This window comes from Heterocephalus glaber, unplaced genomic scaffold (assembly GCF_053883595.1).
Source record: "Heterocephalus glaber isolate CG9 unplaced genomic scaffold, H.glaber_assembly_v1.0 deba00001457, whole genome shotgun sequence".
NCBI lineage: Eukaryota > Metazoa > Chordata > Mammalia > Rodentia > Bathyergidae > Heterocephalus > Heterocephalus glaber.
In genome coordinates, this window is record NW_028258305.1 from 21,476,495 (window position 1) to 21,496,233 (window position 19,739).

At 41.3% G+C, this 19,739-nt stretch overlaps 1 protein-coding gene, 1 long non-coding RNA gene and 1 other non-coding gene across 5 annotated transcripts in view; 1 reads left to right on the top strand and 2 right to left on the bottom strand.

Annotated features, from left to right (window-relative positions):
* Nucleotides 1–15,056, bottom strand: Epcam (epithelial cell adhesion molecule). Its single transcript, NM_001310250.1, is given in 9 exon segments — nt 1–443; nt 1,927–1,971; nt 5,143–5,343; nt 6,001–6,102; nt 6,896–6,959; nt 9,059–9,124; nt 11,219–11,459; nt 11,918–12,025; nt 14,940–15,056. Coding segments are annotated over 9 exon segments (945 nt in total). The 5' UTR covers nt 15,016–15,056; the 3' UTR covers nt 1–401.
* Nucleotides 7,218–7,321, bottom strand: LOC147826982 (U6 spliceosomal RNA). Its single transcript, XR_015453311.1, has one exon. It is a non-coding gene; the product is annotated as a U6 spliceosomal RNA (small nuclear RNA).
* LOC101706693 (uncharacterized) overlaps nt 14,939–19,739 on the top strand; it is a 21,308-nt gene continuing 16,507 nt past the window's right edge. Inside the window, exon 1 of one of the 3 annotated variants that reach the window (XR_015453121.1) lies at nt 14,939–15,077. This is a non-coding gene — a long non-coding RNA (uncharacterized LOC101706693). Of the gene's footprint in view, nt 15,078–15,247; nt 15,408–19,739 lie in introns of those variants that run through there. The other 2 variants (XR_001183110.3, XR_204986.3) reach the window with 2 other exon arrangements.

A 19,739-nucleotide genomic window follows, 5' to 3' on the forward strand; every position in this document is an offset into this window, starting at 1 on the left:
TTCAGTTTAAAAATGTTTTATTTCATACTTCATAAAAAAAGTTTATATGTACAGAACAAGACTCAACGTAACTAGAAAGGCAGCTTTCAATAGCAAACAAGACAGTGATCTTTCAGACTCTAGTGTGGAAGCATACTGAACGCACTGTTCAGAATTACACATATTTAATTATTCAGTCCAAGTTCTGGGTTTTAACATATATAAGACACTTATGGTCAGACTTTAAGATTGATAATGCCAATTTCAAGCTGCTTATATTTTGAGTACAGGTATCTCTATTATAAATATATGATGTTAACTAACAACATGGCAATACTCAAAGATTTTTTTGTCCCATGTTCATGCATTTGTACTCCTTTTGCTAATTTCCCTTTTTGTGGTTAATCTTCAAATTACAGCAGTTATGCATTGAGTTCTCTATGTATCTCACCCATCTCCTTTATCTGAAAGAGAAAAAAGTATAGAAGAAATTTTTAAATAAATTTTTAAAATTTTCAATCTTTTGTTCATTCTGAAAAGCTTTTAAAAAACTAAAGTGAAAACAAGATGAATCTTTTTCACATTTTATAAAACGTTTAAATAGAGACTGAAAGTTTTATTACAAAGAAACACATATTGAGTGCATGATCCAAGCTGCTCCTTGAAACAAGATGGCCAAAGAGACTGGGGAAAGTAGCAGTAAGCTAGATCTTTAAGAACAGATTCATACTAAATGCGTGCTGTTTTTATACCTAGCAAGAACAAATTCACTATTATCAATCTTTCACTTTATAGGTGAAAAAATTGAAGTTCGGAATTAAAAATCACATAGTTACAAACAGAACTGAGACAGCGATGACTACTATTGTTGGGAAAGTTCTCACTATGTGGCAAGCACTGGACCAACACTTTACACAAACGATTTTGTTTAATCCTTACAATAGGCTGTACTATTATCTCCATCTTGCAGATGTGGAAACAAGAGGTTTATAGAAGTTATATTACTTGTTTAGCTGATAAATGGTCAAACTCATGTCTATATTGCCTTAATACCACATCAGCATTCTGCCTGTCTGTCACAGTTCGGTTCGGGGGTAGTCAGTCCCCTAGTCCTGCGGCCATCAAATCAGGTAAGCCAGATGATCTATAGAATGGGAAGAAAATGTTACTTTCAGGTTCTATTAGCTTTTTTTAATGTTCGTTCATATTTCTGTGTTTTTTGTTTTTGGGGGGTTTTTTTTGGTACTGGAGATCGAACTCGGTTCCTTGTGCTTTCGAGCCAGGCACCAGAACCACTGAGCAAAATCCCCGGCTTCTGTGTTGTTTATTTATTTTTTCTTTTTGGTACCAGGGATCGAACTCAGGTCCTTGCACTTGCAAGGCAGGCGGTGGAACCACTGAGCTAAATCCCTGGCCCTTCTGTGTTATTTTTTAAAAATATTAGTTAAGTGGCACATACACAATTGGAAATAAATACACATAAAATGGTTGAGTACGTAAAAAATGTTATCAATAAAGTTAAGGGCAAATGTGTTCATATCCAATTCTGAGTGACTTAAACACAGTCTAACACTGATTTCATGCCAGTATACAAGAAGTTAGTATGTGACAGATGTACTACAAGTTACGTTCATCCTAAATAATTCTTCACTGCCATAGAGACAACTATAGCACTTCATTAGTCAGCCTGAGTTTCTCTAAAGCAACTCCACTAGAGTATAAAAGATTCGATAAGTGTTGAGATTTATGAAGCATGATTCGATACCAGGTGGACCACCATGGAACTCATGCAGTAAGAGGTAGGTATAAGCTCATTCTAACACCAACCCTGAGACCCTGAGGACTGGAGCATAAAGGGGCTTCAGTATAACCGAGACCCATCAGTGTCCGATTACCAGAAGTAAGATATTAAACAGGGCCTTTTTATAATGTAAGTAATCCATTTACCTCAGCCTTCTCGTACTTTGCTGTTTTCTTCTTTCTGGAAATAATCTGAATGAAAGAAAAATGATTACCATTTTAAAACTGCTACTCAAAAAAGTTGGTCTAAATTGACATACATGCTTTTAAGGTACATATCTGAACAGTTTTAAAATCTATCTACAAACATTTGTTTCTTAAAATTTCACTACTAAACTAAAAAAATTCTACCACAACCAGTGAATTAAAACAAAATTACCTGCCGGGCATGGTGGTGCACACCTGTAATCCCAGCACTTGGAAGGCAGTGGCAGGAGGATCGCCACGAGTTCGAGGCCAGCCTGGACTACAAAGTGAGTTCAGAGCCAGCCTGAACACAAAGAGAGACCTTGTCTTAAAAAAAAAAAAAAAAAATTACCAGGCATGGTGGCACTCTCCTGTAATCCCAGCACTCAAGAGGCTGAGAAAAAGAGTATCACTTTGAATTAGAGGCCAGCCTGAGCTATATATAGTTGAGTTCCAGGCCAGACTGAAATACAAAATGAGACCCTCTCTCAAAAAACAAAAACAACAACCAAAAAAAAATCGTGAGGCCAGCGTGGGCTACATAGTGAGTTTAAAGCCAGCCTGCACTACAAAGTAAGACCCTGTCTCAAAAAAACAAAACAAAAACACACATGAAAAACAAAACAAACAATGAATAACCCTCAATGCAATTTAAGTGTGATGTGCTTCCTTTTTCCACACTTATATAAAAATCTGTAAACACATGCAGTATCAGTTTCATCTATGAATAGCCATATGATCATAGGAACCCTTCCACATCAAACATAGATCAAGAGCTGGGCATGGTGGCACACTCCTGTAATCCTAGCATTCAGTAGGCTGAGGCAAGAAGACCATGAGTTCGAGGTCAGCCTGGGCTAAACAGCAGGTTCAAGGCCAACTGTACACAAGACCTTATCTCAAAAAACCAAAAGAAGAAAAAAAAAAAAAAGATTGAACTTATTCAAAAAATTCCATATAGCATGGATACACGGCTCTTTCCTCATTCTTCAGGCAAAATACACTCTGTGCTGCAATACATAACCTTAAACATGCTTCCTCTCTGCACCTGTACTTTCATTTTCAAAGGACAATTACATTTATATGAATCTTCTGTGTCTGTCATTTGAAACTCCTCTTCTGTAAATTGTCTATCCATCCCTACAGCCATTCTGTAGGTTTCCTCAATATTACGCACGATATCCTTTTTTTTTTTTTTTTTTGGGTACCAGGGATCAAACTTGGGTCCTTGTACTTTCAAGCCAGGCGGCAGAACCCCTGAGCTAAATCCCCAGACCTATCCATTTTTATTTTATGCATCATGAGTTTTTCCTATTATATAATTGATTCTTTTTGATTTACAATATCTTTGCCATACAAAATGTTAACATGTTTAATTTTGGATAGGTGTGGTAGGACACACTGATAGTTTGGGTGAGATAGAAAGATCACTTGAGTTTAAGAGTTCAAGACTATGCTGGGGATTTAGCTCAGTGGTTTCACCGCCTGCTGCGCTAGCGCAAGGACCCAAGTTCAATCCCCAGTACCAAAAAAAAAAAAAAACAAGAGTTCAAGACCAGCCTGCGTAACATTCCAAGACCGCATCTTTAAAAAACTCAGCTCCTTGGAGGCTGAAGTAGGATGATCCAGGCCAGACTGGGCAACTTTGCAAGACTCTGCCTCAGAATATAAAAAACACATAGGGCTGGGGATTTAGCTCAGTGGCACTGTGCCCACCTCACAAGCACAAGTTCCTGAGTTTGATCCCCGGTACCGAAAAAAAAAATTTTAAAAGCATAAAGGACTGAGGACGTAGCCCAATGGCAGGCTACTCTCCTAGCATGTGTGAGGCCCTGGGTTCAAACCCAGTATACCTCTCCCAGCTCCCAAAAAGTTTTTCCTAGGGCCAGGGATTTAGCTCAGTGGTGCAGCCGCCTGCCTTGCAAGCACAAGGTCCTGAGTTTGATCCCTGATACCAAAAAAAAAACAACTTTCATGGGTTTTGGTTTCTTGCCTAACATGGTTTCTGCTACCACAAAGTTGTAAAAACATTTCTTAAATCGATTTCTCGAAATTGACCTTTTTTAACATTTTACACACAAGTCCATCTGGAATTCATGTTTGAGTATGAGTGCAAAGCCTTCCCATCGCAGTGCTCTGGACCTGTCCGTGACACAGTGCGACAACATGGTCACCCTTCTGGGGTCACACAGGAATTCACCTTCTGTTTCCTTCAGATGGAGAGACAAGTGCAGTAATTCCACTGATCTAGAAATTAAATTCCCACATACACTCAAATCTCTTTCTGAAGCTGGGATGGTGGAGCATGCCTATAATCCCAGCTCTTGGGAGGCTGAGGCAGGAATATTGCTGCAAGTTTGAGGCCAACCTAAACTACACAGTGAGACCCTGTCTCTAAAAACCTCTTTCTGAATTCTGTTGTGTTGATGAGATTTTCTGATGCAGAGCATGCTCACATTTCTTGGCTAAACCCCATTTCTTCAGGTGACACTTCCTTATTTTATTTGTTTGGGATTACAGGCATGTGCCACCACACCCGGCTTCACGTGATATCTCTAAAGCACTGCTAAATTCAATTTGCTAATCTTTATTTTAAAATTGTTTCAAATTTAGCACTTTTAACTTTTTTCTACACTAACTTAAATCTTGTGATCTGGAGCTGGGGATGTGTCTCAGTGGTACAGCACTTACCTGGTATTGCCAAGGCCTTGGGGTTCATTCCCAAAAACAACTCCACCTCCCTCAAAAAAATTGTGTCCTGTTATTCCATCTCACTGCATGCTTCGGGAATGCAGATGTTTTGCACTAACACTGGCAAGAGTGTTGAATGATTTACAGCAGAAAGGAGAACTGAAGGGTATTTGCTGCTTGTGGGTAATATATATAATTGGCCTGTGACATGTGCTCAGCTACAAGCTTTTTCACTCTTGCTTCCTTCCTCAAGTGCCTGTTATGTAAAAAGGAACTGGAAATGCAATAGATTAATTTGCTATACTTATTTAAAAAATGAAGATTTTGGGCCGGGGATTTAGTTCAGTGGTTCCACTGCCTGCCGCGCAAGCGCAAGGTCCCGAGTTCAATCCCCGGCACCAAAAAAAAAAAAAAAAAAAAAAAATGAAGATTTTGCTTCATTAATGTTTTGGAACATGAAACTGGTTTCCTTTGTTCTGTACTCACCAGCACAACAATTCCAGCGATAATTGCTATTATCACAACCACAATGACGGCAATAACACCCGCTGCTAGACCTTGCATTGAAAATTCAGGTGGTTTTTCATCAACATAGTAAATTAAAGTTTGACCAGGATCCAGATCCAGTTGTTCCCCATTTACTCTCAGGTCCATTTTCTTAGAACGGAACAAGGATTCACCTTTAACCTATGTTGAAAAGGAGTAAAACAATTTAAAATATTTAAGAAAAACAATCATGGCCACCTATAATTACAAACCCTGCCTCAAAAAAAGAAAAAAGAAAATATGAACCCAGGATCTTCCCACTGAGCTACATCCCCAGCCCTGTAAATCTTTTTTTTTTTCAGTTGTGAGATAAGGTCTTTCTAAGTGGCTAAACTGCCCAGGCTGGGCTCAAACTTTTGCTCCTCCTGCCCCAGACTCCCACAGTGCTGGGATTATAGGCCTGAGCCACCACACCTAGTTATAAAGGACAAACTTAATTGCAGAAGTGCCACATAGAAATATGGTTCATCTGTATATGGAGAATAACGTAATAAAAGATCTTGAATCCACTGAAGAATGACAGCTGAACGAAGAGTAAAATATGGAAATTTAAGCCAGGCATAGTGGCACATACCTGCAGTCCCAGCACTAAGGAGGCCGAGGCAGGAAGACTGCTGTGAGTTCAAGGCCAGCCTGAACTATATATCGAGACCCTATCTCAAAAAGCTAAAAAGAGGGCCGGGGATTTAGCTCAGTGGTTCCAGTGCTTACCTCGAAAGTGCAAGGTCCCGAGTTTGATCCCCAGTACCAGAGGAAAAAAAAAAAAACTAAAAAGAAAAAAAGAAAGTTTATACTTACATCTTTTTCAAAATAATAAGCCACATCAGCTATGTCCACATCATTCTGAGTCTTCAGAGAAGAATTTTGCATCAGATCAATAATGATAACATCATTCTCATACTGGGAAGGGATGAAAAATACAAATTAATATCAATATAATCAAAATTATATTAAAATATCATTAATAGGATATTCAGGGGTTTTTTTAATTTTTATTTTTTGGGGGAGGTACCAGGGATCGAACTCAGGTCCTTGCGCTTGTGAGGCAGGTGCCGGAACCACTAAGCTAAATCCCCGGCCCAGGGTTTTTCGTGTTTTTTTTTTTGTACAAGGGATCGAACTCAGGACCTTGTGCTTGCGAGGCAGGCAGCAGAACCACTGAGCTAAATTCCCGGCCTAGAATATTCAGTTTTTGATTTTCTATAATGTACATGCATCAGTGATCTTCTCCAGTAGTGGATAATTAAATTCATCACTAATTATTGAAAAATCTATCCAAGGTAAAAAGAAAGCAATGCAAACAACTATAATGCATTTTTTAAAAAAATCAAAGTGGAAAGAGTTAAGAAGGACTAATTGGGTAAAAACTAGCACCTTAACCCACAGTAATGGAAGAAAAGAAAGCCAAAAAAGGGGAGGACAAGAGCAGCATCCTAGAGTATGTGCAAAAAACAGTCACAGAGGGGTTCTTGTGGGTACAAAGACACGTGTTTTAGGGATACTAAGAGACACTATCTTTTCTACAAGGGCAGAACTGGGGTTTTCAAAGGCTATGATGGAAGAAAGGAATTTCACATTAAATGCCCAGGATTTAAACTGCTACTCAAATGCATTTAACCACTACTAAAATCACTGGCTAAATCATGCTACCCCATCAACTTCCTGCTAAATCTTATTTACCAAAAAATCTTACCAGAATATTTGTAATAAATTTTGGATTCAGCTGGTAACGGGTTGTGATCATCTCCTTAAGTGCCCTGTAAATAATTTTTTAAACCTGAGTTAAAAAATATATTTGTATCACACAACAGTCAGAAGCTCTACTTTTGTTTCAGGATAGGTTCTCAGTATGTAGCCTATATTGGTCTCAAACTCACCATCCTCCCGCTTCAGCTTCCAGAGTGCTGGAATAGCAGGTGCGCACCATCACACCAGGCTAAGAAACTACTTTTTAACAAAGCAGATAGCTCAAGATATAGAACTGTCATTAGTAAAGTTGTTTAAAATAATTCCTTTAAAACATAGACTGCTTCACAAATTTGCATATCATCATTGTGCAGGGACCATGCTAATCTTCTCCGAATGGCTCTAATTTCAGTAATGCACTGCCAAAGCAGAGCTGAAGTTGTTAAAATTTTTTTTTAGGGGCTGGGGATTTAGCTCAGTGGTTCCACCGCCTGCCTCACAAGCGGAAGGTCCTGAGTTCGATCCCTGTTTTTTTTTGGGGGGGGGGGTAACCGGGGATCGAACTCGGGTACTTCCGCTTGCGAGGCAGGCGGCGGAACCACTGAGCTAAATCCCCGGCCCTGTCGTTAAAATTTTTATGCCACTTTGCAACTAACATAATAAAAATCACTTTAGACTAGAATATTATATTGATACTAAAACTGCTGAGTGCCATTTCAATTAAAAATAGAACATTTTGCCGGGTGTAGTGGCACACTCCTGTAATTCCAGCACTCAGGAGGCTGAGGCAGGAGGATTGCTATGAGTTTGAGGCTCGCCTGGGCTATACAGTTAGTACAAGGCCAGCCTGAACTATACACCAAGACCCTGTCCGGAAAAAAAAAACCATTGCCATCAGTCCCTCTCAAAATACTTCTCCTCTCTTTGAACACACTTATCTCATCATTCTTGCCACTTTATTGTTTGTTTTTTGCTTTTTTTGAGATAGGGTCTCATTAAGTAGTTCAGACTGGCCTTGGAACTCACTGTGTAGTGCAGGCTAGCCTTGAACTTGTGGTGATGGTGCCTCAGCCTCCAGAGTTCTGGGATTACAGAGGTGTGCCACCATACCTGGCTATCGAATTCTTGCCACTTTCTGCAGCAGTTCTTAAAGTCCTCTTTCATGAGTATCTTTATGAGGTGTGATAAAAAATATGGTGAGTGCTACTGCCAAGTGCAATTTAATGAAAAGCCAGGCTCATAAAACATTATGTTGTGTCCTCATCCACCTTATTCACTGGATCAGGCATCGTGTGACTCCTGGCTCTTCTTCAAATTCAAAATGACCATGAAAAGTAAACGTTTTGAATCAGTTCAAAGCAGCCAGGACAACACAACCAAAGACATAAAAGAGGAGTTCCAGAACTTCTGTAGAATGTAGCAAGAACAGTAGGTGTGTTTAAAGTGAGGAATATTTAAAAAAATAAAAAATTAAAAAATAAAGTGAGGACTATTTTGAGGGGAATTAATTGTAATGCTTTTTTCACTACATTTTTTTTTTTTGGGGGGGGCGGGTGGTACCAGGGATCGAACTCTGGTCCTTGCGCTTTTGAGTCAGGCAGCAGAACCACTGAGCTAAATCCCTGGCCCTACAATATATTTTTTAAAAAATTAACATTCACCATATTTTTTATTACACATTGTAAAGTAAGTATACACATAAACACAAAGAGAAAATATGGCAAAATGTTAACTGGTGAATCTGAGTAAAGGGAATATACAGGAATCATCGTTGTGTTTTGGTTTTTTTTTTTTCTGAGACAGGGTCTCACTTTGTAGTTCAGGTTGGCTTTATGTTGACCCTGTAGGCAGGCCTCAAACTCATGGCAATCCTCCTGCCTCAGCCTCCCAAGTACTGGGATTATAGGCATGGACCATCACACATGGCTCATTGTACTATTATAACTATTTTTTTTTTTTTGATACCAGGGATTGAACTAGGATCTTTGCACTTTCGAGGCAGGCAGCAGAACCACTGAGCTAAATTCCCAGCCCTAAATCTATTTTTTTTAAAAAAATCTATTGACAGAAATAAGAAATGGCATTTTAACTTAGTTTTTCTAATGGTGCAGGACAGAAGATTTGAAAAGCAATTGTGCGAGGCTAATAGGATGCATGTAACTGTACTTACATCTGTAGGCTTTGAAGGTCGTAAGGCTGTTGTCTTTCCTTGTGTTTTAGTTCAATGATGATCCAGCTGTAAGTAAAAGGACAAAGATAACTGTCTATAACTGTTTTACACTGTTTTCCCAATAAGCTCACACTATAGTTCCCAATGAAAGACAGTAGAGATGACAGGACAGGGACTTGCAATAAGTGTGCCTGTGGTTTCTCCCTCACTCTAGCTCCCTTAACAGAGAACCCCTTTCTAATCCTGACCCGCTGGCCTCTGGCTGTCACACCTACGGGGACATGAAGTGAGGCAGAGTGGCCATGTTGGACTCTGTTCAAGTAAGAAGAAAAAAAGATCAAGAGAACAGAAAACTGAGTGAGGCTCCAGAAGATGGAACTGGAGAATAGGACACACATGTGTAAATACCCAATAGTTTCTCCAATGTGAGAAACTGAAAGTGTAAATAAGGACTAAAAGGTATAATAGATAATGTGAAATAGGAAGAAAAGAGGCAAAGGGGAAGGGGAAATGGGAGGGGTAGGGGAAAAGAAAGAAGGGAATGGAATTAATATGAGAAAAAGAAAAAGAAAAAATGGAAACAAAGATTTTGTAAATACAGAGGGATGGAGGTGTTGAAGGGAGGGCAGGGGAAGGGGGAAAAATAAGAACCAAGATGGATTATGTAAAGGTGCAAATTTCCAATGATGAATGCCATTATATTGTATACCTTAAATGTACCAATATAATAATAATAATAAAAAAAAAAGATGGAGGGCTGGGAATTTAGCTCAGTGGTTCCGCCACCTGCTTCGCAAGCACAAGGACCCGAATTCGATCCCTGGTACCAAAAAAAAGATGGAACTGGAGAGTGCACTCTTTGGGCCTGACCCTTCCAGTAAAGTCTTCTTTGCTTAGGGTGGCTTGAGTGGGCTTCTCATTTTTTTTTTTTTTTTTTGGTACCAGGGATCGAACTCGGGTCCTTGCGCTTGTGAGGCAGGCGACGGAACCACCGAGCTAAATCCCTGGCCCTCGAGTGGGCTTCTCACCATGTAGCCCCCCAGACAGTATCTCTCACCATTTTTTTTTTTTTTTCCGGTGCTGGGGATTGAATGAGGGCCTTACTACTACTGAGCTACATCCTCAGCAAGGTCTATGCAGTTCAGGCTGGCCTCAAACTCACTATGTACCGAAGGCTGGCCTTGAACTCACAATGATCCTTCCGCCTCACTCTCCTGAGTGCTGAGATTACAAACCTATGCCACTACACCCAGCAACGCCTGGGACCCTTTTTTTTTTCTGCACCAAGAATCAAACTCAGAACCTGGCACTTAACAGGCAGATGCTGCACCACTGAGGTACATCCTCGGCCCCTCACAGCTCACTTTTATTTATTTTTTGGTACCAGGGATGGAACTCGGGACCTTACTCTTGCAAGGCAGGTGGCGGGATCACTGAGCTATATCCCCAGCACACAGCTCACTTTTATTTTATTTTTTATTTATTTTTTGGTACCAGGGATCGAACTCGGTTCCTTGTGCTTGCGCAGCAGGCGGTGAAACCACTGAGCTAAATCCCCAGCCCAGCTCACTTTTTTTTTTTTTTAATTTTTATTTATTTATTTTTGGTACTGGGGCTCAAACTTGGGTCCTTGCGCTTTCACAGTAGGCAGCAAGACCACTGAGCTAAATCCTCAGCCCTCCCAGCTCACTTTTAAAACACATGAAGTAATCCCAGCACTCAGGAGGCTGAGGCAGAAGCTCAAAGTGAGCTAGAGCTAGCCTGAACTATATAACAAACCCATCTCAAAAGAACAAAAACACCCACTAAGTAAGTAGATATATATAAATAGCTTAAGTCATTCACATATATTTAACATTAATCAAACTGTAAAATACTGAATTGTTCAGTGAAAATATGAAAGGAAAATTTTATCTAGTATGCTACCATGTATGTGAAGAATACCTCTACATAGTACTTTCAGAATGTCCCCTGGAAGGTCACAGAATAAATCGTCGAAGGCAGTTCTATGGACTACCTGTGTCCAGGGAGACTAGACAGGCTTTCACTGCGCATTCTTTCCTTTCTTCAGAATTCTAACCCATAACCATATCACTACCCCCCGAAAACCTGAAGTGAATGAGAGAAGCATGGTGACAGTAACACTGACAGCCCACTCACTAGGTCCGCACGGTCTCGGAGCACTGGATCTCTGTGTCCTTGTTGGTCCTCCGGACGCCAGCACTATTCACACACCAGCATGTGGCTGTGCCATTGCACTGCTTGGCTTTGAAGAGCCCATGCTCATCACAGTCGGGATCGTACAGTCCGTCATTGTTCTGGATCGCTCCCTCAGGCTTCACTCTCCTCCCAGACTTTGAGTGAGTCATTTCTGCCTTCATCACCAAACATTTGGAAGCCACTGAAAAGCAAAGCTCAGTGTCAAAATGAGAAAAAACTGCAGTTTCATGTGCACAGGGAAACATACTTTTAACTCCTTACTTCCATGCCAAACATTATTTCATACTTCCCTCTTCCCACACTTGATTAGTTGAAGGAGCCTCAGATTGAGATTATTTTGACAAAATAATATGATTCTGATTTGAGCCAATAAGATCTTTCCAAATTCAAGGCACATCAATTAAGAAACTATAATCAAGGGCTGGGGATTTAGCTCAATGGTTTCGCCACCTGCTGCGCAAGCGCAAGGACCCGAGTTCAATCCCTGGTACAAAAAAAAAGAAACTATAATCAAGATAAATTTTTAAAGGGATGGGGATTTGGCTTAGCGGCACAGTGCCTGCCTGGCAAGCACAAAGTCAAGTTCAATGCCTAATACAAAAAAAAAAAGATAAATTTAAAGGCAGTAAGAATACTCACGAGTTGTGCAAATGACAGGATTCTGTGTACCATAGGAGGTACACTGGCATTGACCATCTCCGTTCAAAAAACAGTTTGTGGTCATCCTGTAGTTTTCACAGTCACATCCTAGAAAATTAAAGTTTATATATTTGAAAATGTGGATCCAATTCTGAACTCTGATGTCCCTGCTAAATTATGTTCTGATAATACTGCCCAAGTTAAAGGGACACAAAGCCTTTAAAAGTGGTCCTGAGTGTTTTTTCACCTGTAACTTAAGTGTTTCCTAAAGGCAGGCAGCTGTAACTTACCTGCCTGGCACTTGCTAAACAGTCTGCACACATCACATAGACACATGGTCTGATGTGTATGCATCCCAATTTTTTTTTTTTGGCAGTACTGGGGATCAAACTCAGGACCTTGCACTTTCAAGGCAGGCATGGCACCACTGAGCTAAATCCTGGGGCCTCCCATTTAAATTTTGATAAACAAGTTTGAAAAAAATGTTTGTGGACATTGGACTCAAGATCCTACATGTGGGGGCCGGGGATTTAGATCTGGTTTCACCACCTGCTGTGCAAGTGCAAGGACCTGAGTTCGATCCCCAGTACCAAAAATAAAACCAAAAAAACAAAACATAATGACAAAAGGGTCAATCTATCAAGAAGATCCTATATGTGTTCTTTACCACTGAGCTGCACCCTTCCCAACAGTGTTTGTAATGCAACCCTGCAAAGGTCATCACCGGCTCTGCCTCTTTGAAATGCCCACAACCTTCAGCTCTTTTCCTCCTCTGCCCTGTAGGTACACCTGCCTCTTTTCCAGAAAAAAAAATCAGCAGGTCTAATTCTAGGACCTTGAATTCACAGGTCCCTTCTCTCCTCTACCTTTTTTTTTTTGAGACAGAGTCTCACTATGTAGTCCAGGCTGGCCTCAAACTCACAGCAATCCTCTTGCCTCAGCCTCCTAAGTGCTAGGATGACAGGTGTGCACCATCATGCCCAGCTTTTCTCCCCATTTCCTTAACAGATACTTCCTTTGTAGATTAGTAGGAACATACTGACCTGTAGAAGATTTTATATCTTTCATTATACATACTTTAGACTGAATTTGAGGGTATCTTTATATGTTTCCTAATTACATCAAATTTTAATGTGATTTTTAAAGTGATACTAAACACCTATTCTAAGTATTAATATAATGTCAACTCAAGAGTTTTATTCTTTACTACCTCAAAAGTTCATTTTAACTTCAAATTGGCAAGATTATATCTCTCTTATCTGGGGATTTAGTCCAGAGCCTTCATATTGAGCTTTTTTAAAATTTTGAGACAGGGTCTAAGTCGCTAAATTGCCCAGGCTGGGCTCAAACTTGCAATCCTCCTTCTTTAGACTCTCATATCGCTGGTATTACAGGCTGGTACCATCAAGAGGAAAGAGTGCTTTTTATTTTTAGGGGGAGGTTTTGGTTTGCTGAGACAGGGTCTCGCTACGTAGTTCAGGCTGGCTTTGAACTCACAGCGATCCTCCTGCCTGCCTCAGCCTATAGAGTGCTGGGATTACAGGTGTGTGCCACTATGTCCCATAAAGAGAGTGCAATTATTTAAAAAAAAAAAAAAAAAAAAGAACACAAAAAAACCTAGCAGGACAGTTCAAATGGTAAAGGGAACAAGGGTGGGGGAAGGGAGGACAGGAGAAGAAAAAAAGAAAACACGGAAACAAAGCTTTTATAAATACAGAGGGGAAAGAAGGTTGAAGGGAGGAGAAGGGATTGGAGGAAAAAGAATCAAGATATATTATGTACCGGTATAAATTCCCTATGATGAATGTGTTCTTATGTATATCAAACATGTACTAATAAAATTAATTTTTAAAAATAGCATGACAAATCAAAGAATTTTTATATTGATCTTTTGTTAACTTATGTATCCTAAATTGGCTTTAAATTTCGTTTACACTGCAATTTTTTTTCTTTTTTGTACCGGGGCTCGAACTCCGGTCATTGAGCTTGTGCAGCAGGCAGCGAAGCCACTGAGCTAAATCCCCAGCCCTACACTGCAATTTAAGAGAAAGTATTTAGTCTCAGATTCAAGCCAGAAAATACGAGCCGATTAAACCTCATTACTTTGAAAGTGTAATGAATGTAGGCTTCCTCCTGTTAGTGCGAGTATAAAAGCTTTTCCAGAGAGTTTGGACCAACTCTCTCCACTTCTAGGTACCTCCTTACAAATTAATTAAAAGGGCCATAGCCGAAGGGTCTATTTCAGAATAAGAAGTGGAATCAAACGACTTTTTCTTTCCCTTTTTTTTTCTTTTTTTTTTTTGAGTGTCTTTGCTACATAGGCTAGGCTGGCCTTGATTCCACAGTAATCCTCCTGCCTCAGCCTTCTGAGTGCTAAGATTGCAGGTGTGCACCACAGTGTCAGGCTCTAAAAGTGTTTTTAAAGACTAAAGGAAATGGAAAATTCTGGACGTTATGCAGGCGGGAAAAATTAAAATACAAACCTACATGTTTAGGTTAGGACAGTGTTTAGAACAATGTCTAAAAGAAAAATAGACCCATTTATTAACTTTGGGAATCTCGAAGTGGTAGAATTATAAGATTTTTATTCCCTGCGGTTATCTTTAGTCCCATGTCCCCTACGATTAACCTGGCATTACTCATGTTTCTTAGCAAAAAGAAACCCAGGTGCGGAAGTGAGGTCCCGGGGGCCAGATTCCCGCGCGCAGGTGCGCGGAGTCCGCCAAGCCACCTGCTCCCGCCCGCTGGCACATCCGGGGCCAGACGGTCAAGGCGCGGCGCAGTCGCCTGGGAGGGATCTGGAGCCCCAAGTCGGTGCGCCCGGGAAGGAGGCGCGGGCCCTGGCCGCCGGACCCCAAGGTGACCACTCGGGTGGCCGCCTGCGCTCCCGTCCCTGGGGCCTGCCTGGGAGCGGCTTCTTCCCCGAAGCCCCGTCCCTCCCCTCTCCACGGTGCCGGCCCGGGCCCCCAGGCCGCCGCCCCCCCCACCCGGCCCCGCCGCACCTCCCGCTCCGAGCCCTCACCTTCCTGGGCCGTGCCCACCGCCGCCGTCGCCGCCAGGAGCAGGAGCCCGAACGCGAGGACCTGGGAAGGCGCCATGCCGCGCGCCGAGGGGCCCGGGAAGGCAGGGGTCGCGCAAGCCGTGAGAGGTGCGGACTCAGGTGCGCACTCGCCGGCGGGCTGAGCTTTCTGGACCCGGCGCCAGGCCAAGTGTGGACCTGCCCGGCCTGGCACCGCCCCTTGGCACCGCCCGCTGCGCACCTCGGCCCTTGGGGCGGGGCCGCCGAGTTGGCGCGGGCGGGGGCGCGGGGGCGCGGGCGGGGGCGCGGGGGCGCGGGCCGGGGGCGCGGGGGGCGCGGGGGGCGCGGGGGGGGCGGGCTGGCTCCAGGCACCGCTCCCGCCGCTTGGTTCTTCCCTGCGACGCGCGACCGGACTCTAGGTGGCCCTAGAACTTTGAAAATACTGAGACTTCTATTTTCCTCTGAAGAAAGGTGAGGGGACTTGGAGAGGAGCATAGAATATAAAGTGGACTAAAACAGAAACTGAACCGGCCGCACAAAGCAGGATAAAGAGTGGCCTTTGAACTTTACCATGTTTAATTGGATTTCTTTGCAACTAGGCAACGGGCAAAAAGACAGGGAGAGGGAGGGGGAGGGAGGGAGAGAGAGAATTTCTCTGGCTGTCTGAAAATAACAAATTAATGTGTTCTTTATAACTCACTCAATTCTTTTCTCTTTTGAATAAGAATTTTGGGAGATTGATGTAAGAAAAGGTGTTCCTTTGGAACCAGATGTTGGGAACCGAAATTAAGTTTTGGTTAATATTAGAGAAAATGTTGATGAACCAACATTTTATTAAAATTTAGCAAAGTAGAAACAAAGGATAATTAGTACAAATGAATTCAAAGGACAATACACTATTACTAGTCTTACAATTATCAATATTTGAAGCTTTCAGGAACTAAAAATATTAGATGTTGGGTTTGGTTTCGTGTTTTTTTGTTTGTTTGAGACAGGGTCTCACTGTGTAGCTCAGGTTGTCCTCAAACTCTGTAGCACAGTCTGGCTTCAAACTCATCTCCTCCTGCCTCAGACTCCAGAGTACAGGAGTTACAGGTAGATGTTTTTAATGCTATTTTTGTTAGGTATAAAACCTTATAACTTGTTTTAATTTGTTTATGTCATGGATGTAAGAATTCAAAATAGGCCAGAGATTTAGCAGCACCGAGCCTGGCTTCCAAGTGCAAGGTCCTGGTTTCAATCCCCCATACCAAAAAAAACCCAAAACAAAACAAAAAACCCTTTCAACATTAAAAAGAAAAAAGGGCTGGGGATTTAGCTCAGTGGTTCCGGCACCTGCCTCAAAAGTGCAAGGACCCAAGTTCAATCCCCAGTACCAAAAAAAAAAAAAAAAAGAATTCAAAGTGGGAAAGATGCAATCTTTAAAAGCAATTTTAAGATTCAACTAGATTTCCCCAGGCTTGGTGGTGCATTCCTGTAATCCCAGCGCTCCAGTGGCTGAGACAGGAGGATCATCAAGAGTTCAAGGACAGCTTGGGCTACAGAGTGAATTCAAGACCATCCTGGACTACATAGGGAGACCCTGTCTCAAAAAAAAAAAAGGGCCAGGGATTTGCACAGTGGTTCTGCTGCCTGCCTGGCAAGCACAAGGTCCTAAGTTTGATCCCTGGTACCTCAAAAAAAAAAAAAAAAATTCAGCTAAATATGATTAACTTTACAGATCCATGTCAAATCAAAGATTATGCTTTTGTTGAACAGTACTTTAAGTGTGCCATACTCTCCTGGTGAAGTATAAGCAAGTTTGTTAATGTAAAGAGAATACCACTCACAAATCAGGAACAAGTTAACCAGATTTTTGTTGTTTGCTGAATTTGGAACGTTTTCAGGAAGTTGAATTTTTCCAGTCCCTAAACTACACATACTTTTCTTGAGAATAATCTAAATGGTTATTGTGGCTTTATTTGCAAATTGTTCCATTGTCCTGTTTAAATCTGTTGCCTAATTAGGAAGACCTCATCCTCCTGTAACTTGACAGTTGTTTACTAAGGTGTTCATTATCATAAAGTGAACTGAATGAATAAGATGATTAAATATATGACAAAATGCCACACTAATCTCTGATTCATAGCATCTGAGTATACATCCCAGGTACTGTTTGTTTATTTATTTATTTATTTATTTATTTATTTATTTATTCTGGTACTGGGGATCGAACTTGGGTCCTTGCACTTGTGAGGCAGGTGGCAGAACCACTGAGCTAAATCCCCCGCCCTACTGTTTATTTTTTATAGCACCTTAATTCTTTCTCTATTTGCCATTCACCACTCAAAATTACTTTCATTTTATGCTTTGATTGTGAATCTTACGTAGTTCCAGCATCATATTTAAAACATTTGTTAAATTTTTTATAAGATTTCATCCCATGTGTATTCCTAAAATTATTCTCAAATTTTATGGGTAGTTGGTTTTAAATTTGATAGTAGACAATTTGAAAAATCATATTTGACTAAGTAAAAATATGACAAGATTAAAGCTGTAGTTAAACTTTTCTAACCCAATTACTGCAGTCCACCAAGTAAGAACCCAATAGAGAGGCCAACCCAAAACCAAAGCTGGATAGGAAGTAGAGAAACCAGTTAGAAAAGATGACATGGGTGGTATAAAGTGGTTGTTGACAGACTGGGGATGTTGGATATGTTCTTCTTTCCCTTTTTTTTTGAGTGGGGGCGGTTTGAGACAGGGTCTGGTTTTGTAGTTCAAGCTGACCTTGAGCTCACTAGGTAGCCCAGGCTGGTCTCGAACTTGTGGCAATACTCCTGCCTCAGCAGTGCTGGGATTACAGGCATGTGCTACCACACCTAGCTACTTGTGTTTTTAAAGAAAAATTTCCAGTGCATCTTTTTTTTTTTTTTTCCTGGTACCAGGAATTGAACTCAGAACTTTGTGCTTGCCAAGCAGGCACAGCACCAGCTACATCCTCGAGTCCCTAGTGCATCTAAATTGTCCAATTTGGTGAATTGGAGATTTAGCTTGGTGGTAGAGTGCTTGTGTAGCAACCTCAGGTTCAATTCTCAGCCCCCAAAAAATTCTTTTGAAAATTGTCCAATTTGGGGGGGCATAAAATTGTTTATATTTCCTCTATTTTTGAACTGTCTATAGAATAGACATATATGTCTTTTTTGTTGTTTTTGTTCCTGCTATGGGTAATTTGTATCTTCTTGCCTTTATTACCAGTCTAGCTATAGATATATGAATTTTATTGTTTTTATTGACTTTTTTTGCTTTTATTGGATCTCCTTTATTGTGTTTGTTTTCTATTTCATTAATTTTTCACTCTCTCCCTGCCTCTTGGTGCTGAGAATTCAACCCAGAATCATCTGCATGCTAAACAAGTGTTCTACCACTAAGCTACACCCCTAGACCCACTCCTATTTTTTATTATTTCCTGTCTTGTATTTACTTTGGATTTAATTTTCTCTTCTTTTTCTAACTTCCTAAGGTGAAAGCTTGGGGTAATTTTTTAGACTTTTCTTCCCTTGTAACGTAAGCATGTAAGCCTATATCACAGCTTTAGCTACATCCTCTAAATTTTGATATGTTCTTTTATAATTATTCAGTCCAAAATACTGTTTTAAGGTGTCCCAGCCTATGAATATACCACATCTAATTTATCTTTCCTCCTGTTGATGAACAACAGCTTGTTTCCACATAGGAGCTATGATGAATACAGTTCCCAAGATTTTGTTGTTGTTCCTGGGAACCTTTTTGCCTTTTTCTGGACACACGAATGCCTTAGATGAGATACCTCCACCAGGGTAGGGTACTCTTCATAGCATTGCAAGGAGATGAGCCTCTACTCACTTAAATCCCCTGGTTATTACCCTAAAAGCCTCCACCATCTCCAGCCCTCCGGTGAAGACAGCAGCACTTCCGATTGACAGCTGCTGCCTTAAATAACAGCATACCTTGATGTCAGGAATGTGTTTGACCTAACATCTCAGTCTTGCTGTTAAGAAGAGAGAAATGTGGACTGTGTGCACAGCATGCTCGGAGAACAGAAGGTGGTCGGTGGGGCCGGGATTTGATGCACGAGAGGGGAGGAACTTGAGGCAGAAGTGAGCTCTGGCAAAGCCAATCCAGGGAGAGAAGCAAGGGATAGACTTGTCTTGCAAAAAGATCCCTTTCCAGTCTCTTGTAGAGAATGAATTGTAATTGTGAGAGTGGAGAGGAACCCAGAGGGTACCGCAGTGCTCCGGGGAGACATTAGGGTATTTGAAAAGGGCAGGGTGTGTGAAGATGAAGAGAGACATCAGTGTATAAGAGATGTCGTTTTGGAGTTAGAGCAGATAGGACAGGCTAATACCAGTACGAGGGTATAAAAGGAGGAATCAGAGATGACTTGTAGATTTTTAGCTTCAGCAGCTGTGGGAGGACACTGGTGTCATTTGCTGAAATGGGGAGGATTACGGAAGGAAGGAACTTGGGAGGCAGTTTGACCAAGCCATTAATTATCCACAAATAGATGTCAAAAAAGAGCATGGCTGTGAAAGTTCAAGCCCCGAGGAGAGTCATCTGTAGTAGGTGGTATTCTACTCATCTGTTTATCCATTTTGTCCTGAGGATTAAACCTAGAGCCTCGAACTTGCTAGGCGAGAGCTGCTCTATCAACCCTGTTAGGTAGTACTGTATGTTTGGGCTTGGGGTGGGGGTTGTTTTTTGTTTTTTTGGTACTGGGGATCGAACTCGGAATCTTGTGCTTTTGAGGCAGGCAGTGGAACCACTGAGCTAAATCCCTGGCCCTTA